Here is an 8,137-nt window from a genome sequence, read left to right as displayed (position 1 = left end):
AGAAAAATTCAAATGATAATTATCTCAAAAGACAACGAGATTTCTGACAAAAAAAAATTTCAATCTAGTCTTTGACAAAAAAAAACCCAATTCGATCTCTGACAATTACTTCGAAAGGATAACGAGACCCCTATGTTAAAAAAAATTAATGTTATTTTTTTGGCACAGGGGCTAATCAGTCCCAAAAAAATTATCAGGGGTCGGATTGAGTGTTTTTTTTTTCTTGGGGACCTCGTTGTCCTTTCGAGATAATTGTCAGGGGCCGGATGGGGTATTCACTCAAAAAATTATTTAAGAATAAACGATCATATTTTATTTTTTAGAGTAAAAATTCAAAATTTAGAGAATTTAAATTTTTCAAAAAGTGGGTTGTATTTGTATTTTTAGTTTTTTTTTTAAATCAACAACATATTTATTTTGAGTTAATAATTAAATTAGTCTTTAAAAGATTACTTGTTATTTAAATTAATTTCTAAAATTTTTTTTAATTAAATTTGTCTTTTAAAAATTTTAAATTAGTCATGTTAGTCCTTTCGTCATTTCTATTGAGGGATTTGTTGATGTGGTACTTTAAGTAACATCACAACATACATCTAATAGTCCTAATTAACTATTAACATGACTAATTTATGAAATTAGATCAAATTAATCCTAAATTGAGGGATTCTAATGTCTCAAGTTCTCCCATCAATTAGGCTTTAATTTGATTTAATTTTATCAATTTATTATGTTAATAGTCAATTAAGACTTTTATTTGTGTGTTGTAGTATCACTTAACGTGCCACATTAATAAATTTTGACACTATCAATAAAAAAAAGTGACGGAAGGACTAACATGACTAATTAAAAATCTTTAAAGGACGAATTTGATTAATTACATCTTTCGAAGACAAATTTAGAGATCGAGTGATCTTTTAAAGACTAATTTGACCATTTACTCTATTTGCTTTATTTAAAAATTTCATATTTGGCTCATGTTTAATTGTTTGAAACTTTCCGATATTCAGGTAGTGATGCTATAACTTGGCTCATGAAAAGTAAATTATCATTTCTTCTCACAAAAATTTTAAACAGAATCAAATCTACAAATGAAATAACAAAATTGAAGTTGTAACTATAAAAAAAAATTTCGTGCGACAAAATTATCCAAACTCTAAAAGACTATCAAAATCCTAAACTACCCTTCTTAACCTAACTTAACCCACCCTGATCATTTTTTCTTCTCCAAATCTCATTCACAATCACCAATGCCCCTTTCACCACAACCTTGCTCGCAGAGAAATTATTAACTTCACAGTTTCAAAATTCAAACAAATTATTAACTTGTTGAATCGTATCGATCATGTTCACTTCTGTCATGTATCTTCTAAACCTCAACCTCAGGTTGACGACAATAATTTCAACCATGTCTAATCAAAAGTCGTAATGCCACCATCTTTTTCTTCTCTTCCTCTTCCTTCGGATTTGACTCTTAATATTGTGAAGCACATTCAAGTCAACAAGTCATCAATTAATAATCCTAATGGTTAATATACACACTATACATATGGACCCATTTGGTTAGTGCCTATGTCTTTAGTGTTTGTTTTGTGAGACATAAGAAAAGAAAGACATAGTTACACACAAAGATACACAAAATACGTATATTTTGTGTCTCTATAAAATGACGAGACACGGATTTTTAATGTGAGACACAATTTAAATTTTGTTTTTGAACGAGTTTACCCTTCATAATTTTTCAAATCGCACAATGCATTGGCCTTGTTCTTTTTTTTCTGCTTCAGCCTTGTTCATGTTTTTTCTCCATATTCTTCTTCTTCCTCGAATCTGACTGCAAAACTTCTTCTTTTCCCTTAAATTTGACTACTTATTTCTCCTGCGAAACTTCTTCTTTTCCCTTGAATCTGACCGCTTCTTCCTTCTCGAATTTGACCGCGAAACTTCTTGTCCCTTGAATTTGACCGTGAAACTCATCGTACCTTTGCATCTCGTTGTGTCTTCTTCTCTCACAGTTATGGGTGTCACCGCGTAACCCCTTGCCATCGTGGATTGTCGCTGTCACGGTCTCACTATGTCGCCGCCATAGGTCTCACTGCATCACCAATTCACCGCCGTCATTTTTTAGATCTATTGTAGCTCCTTCTGCTTTTTTTTTTATTTGTTAGATTTGCACTTTTTAATCACCTTCTTCTTTGCTTCCATCATTTTTCTCAACTCTCATCACATTCCTTTCACCTTCTTTTTTATTTTTTTTATTTTGGATCAGTTTTTTATTTTTAAAAAATAATTATTGAAATTCTTCATTTTGTTTCAATTTTTAATTTAAATTGTTAAACTAATGATTAAATTTTGTTGATGGTATTAATTTTGATTGAGGTTAAAAAATTAGCATTGGTGATGAAAATAAGTGATAATGATAAAATAGACCGTTGAATAAAAAAGGTGTGGCTTGTATATTTTTACCAGTCATCATAAAAAAATTTGTGTATACTTATATCTATGTCTTATGTATTTGTATTTGTGTCTTTACGAAATATAATAACAAAATTTGTATATACCTATGTCTTATGTATTTATGTTTGTGTCTTTACAAAACATGATAAAAAAATTTTGTGCATATATTCACATATTCTTTCTCTTAAGCAGACTTAGCTCATATCACAAACCTTTTAAGGTGTCCACCAAGCACCAATTTCATACAAATTGATTTTCTCAATATTTGCAACCTCAACACCAAAAATGTTCCAGAACTCTTTAACATCCTTAACTCCTTCGATTCGTACACAACATGAGGTCCCTTTTTCTGAAATGTATCGGCGATTACATATTTTTCCCTTTTCAAGACGAATTGTGTGGATCTCCAGACATTGGATGCTTCTTTTGTCTTCTCAATGACTTCAGCAACATCTGAGATAACGAGAGGAAGATTCGGCACAATGTCAATATGATAGTTGTGTGCGACAACAAATAAGGGAATGACTAAGGCAACAATGGCGAAAACGACGGCGTATCGCTTATGGTTGACATTGATCTTGCGGCACCATATCTTCGTAGGTGCGAACATGCACTTGCCGCGACCCATGTTTCTGAATGCTTCTTGGTCGACGTGATGAATTATGCCACTGGGAACACGAGGATACAGGAGACGACACGTCTAACGATGGATGTTAATTTATTTTTGAAGGTGACAGCGGTAATAGTTATAGTGACGATGACACTGGCGATTGTGGATAAGATTTGGAAAGAAAGAATTTTAGTGGTGGTAAAGTGTTAGAAATTTGGATAGGTTATAGATTAGGTTAAAAAGAATAATTTAAAATTTTTGAGTAGTTTTTTAGGATTTTAATAGTTTTATTGTTTGAAACCCATTTTTTATGAGTATAATTTTAATTTTATTTTTTTGTAAATAAATTTATCAGTGTTTAAAATTTTTATAGATATAAATAATAATTTATTCAACTAATACTCATTTACAAGTTTAAATTCATTACCAAAATTAACAACAGGTGAAAACAAAAATAAAAGGTCAATCCCCACCCCTTGCAATGTTTGACTATCACCAAGATTTTCTTATGCGCAATCTAGAGTTAAACCTCACTTTGGTCCCTGAGATTGGCGAGTTGCACTGATTTAGTCCTCGAGATCCCAATTGCACTAAATTAGTCCCCCATATTCGAAAAAGTGCACCACGTTAGTCCTTCTCCCAATTTCTGTCACCGGAGCACTAACGCCGTCAGTGACGTGGCCATTTCTTGCCACGCTGGACCCAGCAACGGTTAGATGACATGGCACTCAAATTTGATTAGCTCCAATTTAGTCCTTGTCCCTTTTATAACCAAGTTTCTGCCCTAACTTCTTCCTCTTCTTCTTCTACCCACTTTTCCTAGTTCTTCGTCTTCTTCCTCGCTGTGCAGCTTTCTGGGTTTAGGATCATGAGTGCAAGTGGGAGCCACACTTCCATGCGGTCAAATAGAAGGATCTCCAGAGGAACCAATAGAGCATCGAGTGTTCCAGAGTGGTGTAGGTGTGGATGCCGCCCTGTTCTCCGGTGGTCCACAATAGGGCTAACCCTAACAAGCCATTCTTTGGGTGTCCTAATTACAATGTCAGTGGAAAAAGGTGGTATGGTTTGTTTGTCTAAAAGCAATAAGAAGCTAGTAACAACAAAGAGACAATAAGAGCAATCAAAACAGCCAAGTGCCTTCCTGATGATGAATGGAGAAGTTGTGGTAATTGAACAATCAAAAACGGAAGTACAGACATAATCATAATCCTTGCTGCGTAACTGGTCCAAATGTCGGTACTAACACCAGAACCTGCACATCAAGATCTTATTAGACCAGAACCTCCACATCAATCACTTTCCCCGTAAAGCTTAAGAGAAATACAAAATTCTAAACTGCTGCAGCTTAAATCTCAAAAAATTGCCCAGAAATTCTTTTTCCAAAACCCCACAATATCAAAGAAAATTGCAAGGTACACATCAGTAGTGAATTGTCCGTCACATATATATGCTAACGTGGCAATCATAATATATGCAGAAAAATCTATATGAATCGAATCATACTCAAATCAGCAAAAAGTTGAAAAAGGAACAAAACTTACACAAAATTCAATATTAAAAACACATGATCACTCATGCGAAGGTGCTGATGCTTCCACCATTGGAACAGAGCATAAAAAGAAACCCCCAAACACAGTTCCACAAAACATCAAAACAAAACCCTAATACAAAATCAGATTTAAAACTTGTGAACCGACAATATATAAAACACTTAATCATGATCAACAACCATCACAGCATTTCATTAAATTTGAAAAAAAAAAAATTCTGATCCTCACTAACCTTAGTGACGACACAGAAGATCTCTGTAGTGGCAAACGAACTCTTCCAATAATTGCACAGCGAACGTTGTGTTCCAATAGTCTCGACAAATTCTATTGCAGCCACTTGTTGCTACTTTGGGTCACTCATGGAAGAGAAGCTTTTTTTTTCTCTGCATCACTCATGGAGAAGTAGAAGATGAAGAGTAGAAACAAAAAAGGGTGCCTAACGTTTTATTTCCCATTACATACAAACGACGTCGCTCAAAGGGATGTTTAGCGCCAAATTAGAAACGACGTCATTTCATTGGGTCCAGCGTGGCATGCACAACGAACGTTATGTTCCAATGGTCTCGACAAATCCTTTTGCAGCCACCAATTACTATTTTGGGTCACTCGTGGAAGAGAAGCTTTTTTTTCTCTGCGTCACTCATGGAGAAGGAGAAGACGAAGAGTAGAAACAAAAAGGGTGCCTAACGTTTTATTTCCCATTACATACAAACGACGTCGCTCAAAGGGATGTTTAGCGCCAAATTAGAAACGACGTCATTTCATTGGGTCCAGCGTGGCAAGAAATGGCCACGTCACTGACGGCGTTAGTGCTCCGGTGACTGAAATTGGAAGAAGGACTAACATGGTGCACTTTTTCGAATCTGGGGGACTAATTTAGTGCAATTGGGATCTCGAGGACTAAATCAGTGCAACTCGCCAATCTCAGGGACCAAAGTGGGGCTTAACTCGCGCAATCTAACAATCGAGTACTAAAAATAAATAAACAAATAATAAAGTTTCTTCAATAATTTCTAAAGCATTACTCGATATCATATTGGATAATGGATAAATATGGGACGCTAGTATGTAATTCTTTTTCAAATGGTTAAATCATGTTTATTTAAAACTATACACTTTTATTTGTTGCACAACTGAATCATACCTTTTAGTTCAAGAAATAAAACAATCTTGAAGTCTCGTTAAAGTGTGACTTCGTCATATGATAGGAAAATTTTTAAGTGTGTCGTTATATCGGTGTTTCAGTGATTTTTAACCGTTGATCTTAATTATAAAAATATATATAATATATGTATAATTAAGATCAACGGTTAAAAATCACTGATATACCAATATGACAATACATTTGAAAATCTTCCCATATGATAATATTAAGTTAGAATATTTTTGCATACCTATACGGCTGGACATAAATACGGAATATTCTTGGACTATCCGATACATTTTAAAGTTTCACACATTTATTGCAACTTAATAATACGGCTAATTTTTTTTATACGAAGATCACATGTGTGTAATGGCGAAAATACAATGTTGTAATAGCGTTGTTTTTTGAATTAAGGAAAAAAGAAATTGGACTGTCTGATTTCTTTGTAGAGAGAAACACACACAAATCGGACGATTTGATTTGTGTGGAGCAAAATTTGTGGGGACTGAAATCGGACCTACCGATTTCTGAATTGAAAAAAATTTTTAATTCGAGAGAACACTAATCGAACGGTCCGATTTGTGTTCAGTAAAAAATTTGAAATGGTAGCAGGTAGTTCGACCGTCCGATTTATTTGTTTATATATATAAATCAAATTTTCCATAACTCTCCACTTCATCTTCTTTTTCATCGTCTGTTTCAAATCTCAGGAAGTCATGTTCTTCCTCTCCTCTCGTTCTTCTTTTCCATTCTTTCAGAAAAAATAATAGTGAGATTGATAGTGTTTTATAAAAGTATATTATCATGGATGATAGAGTTATGTTAAAAATATATTGTTATGGACAGATTTTATTACAAACATATGAAGGAGTTCAATTTGTATGTGAGAATCCATTAGATGTTGTTATTCCGTTCACATTGTCATTTGTGGAATTAAAATATGTGATTTGTGAAAAGATAGATTCTCAAATATCTAGGAGAGTATGATGTATTTTGTATAAGTACCCTTTATCTGTGTTTGTTGGGTTCGTTAAATTTCAAACCAAATATGTGACAGGTGAAGGGAGCATGCATGAAATATTTTCAATGTATATTGAAAATCGCCATCGAATGTTGTGCATCGAGCTGTATATTGAGTTCGAATAATCTGAAGCAGACCGAAATATTTTGTTGGAAGATTATAATAGTGATAGCGAAGAGGAATTTGAAAGTAACTATGAGATCATTAGTCTAGGTGAAGATGAAGATGAAGCAATACAGATGTGGCGGAAGTTGCAAATGCACTCGCAAACTAACATCCGTTTCAGGAGCCTTCTTTCATGAGGATAGCGCTCCGACGTGGTAGATCAGCTCTAAGGTTGTAGCCTTTCCCTTTTTCACGTGTGTCCGTACCTATCAAAATACAACACATGCGGAGTGCAACTAATCAAAACAAATTAATTATCAAAATACAAGACAATGCTCTAACCCAATAAAATACAACTTATGCAATGTAATGAATCCAATAGATTACTTTACCTGCACCAGGTGCTGGATCATCGCCGCGGTCTTTATCATTTTGACCGACCAGCTCATCTTCGACATCGTCGTCGTCGTCTTCATCGTCAACCATCCTCATCCTCACCATCATCCTCATCTTCGTTCTCATGGTTGCCATCACTATCCAGAGGGTCTACTAGTACTAGGTAGTCATCAGCCTCATCATCAACTGCCTTATTGCTCTCCTGAATTAGACTCATTGGAATACGCCATGGGTTCCTACTCTGTATAATCCCTCCCGTGGCATCAGTACTTCTACTCAAGTCAACAGATAGTTTACCTCCAGAATTTTCAGAGGAAGTGCAAACCCGAGGTCTCGAATCCAACAACCTCCTAACTGGAGTAATACCACTCAGATGTGCAAGCTAGTCGGTGGGAATGTCATCATAATTACCTGAATATGAGTGACCTGGCCCCGGAGCCATGAAACCAAGCAGCTGGCTGAATGAAGTTCGCTCTCCTGTCTCAAACTGTGGAACACTCTAATACTGTTTATGTAACGGGACTGATGGTGTAAAATAATCCGACGGATGCATGTGAGGAACATATGGTATAAAATACTTAGCCTCCTGTTGTGCCGATGGCGGTGGCGGTGGCGGTGATGGTGGCAGTGCCGGTGGTTCTTGCTGTTGATTCTCCTGATTATGCACTGGAAAGCCTTCTGGATTCTCTTGAAATACGAGGTCCGACAATTGCAAGTAGGCACCATATGCTCTTTGATACCAATGCATGTAAATTTCCAAAGCATAATTTAAAGGCACCAGGTCATCAGCAAGAATGTGACTATACCGATTGGTCCATTGCATCACCCAAAAAGAGTCGGTGTAGGCCCAATCT

At 35.3% G+C, this 8,137-nt stretch overlaps 1 protein-coding gene across 1 annotated transcript; it reads right to left on the bottom strand.

The window, feature by feature from the left end:
* Positions 2,654-3,082, bottom strand: LOC107633893 (60S ribosomal protein L4-like). The gene has a single exon (XM_016337487.1). It carries the CDS (start codon positions 3,080-3,082, stop codon positions 2,654-2,656), a length of 429 nt encoding a protein of 142 aa, XP_016192973.1.

The sequence above is a fragment of the Arachis ipaensis genome, chromosome B03 (genome assembly GCF_000816755.2).
Source record: "Arachis ipaensis cultivar K30076 chromosome B03, Araip1.1, whole genome shotgun sequence".
NCBI lineage: Eukaryota > Viridiplantae > Streptophyta > Magnoliopsida > Fabales > Fabaceae > Arachis > Arachis ipaensis.
Note: the sequence above shows the minus strand (reverse complement) of the source record. Positions and strands in the feature narration are given on the sequence as shown.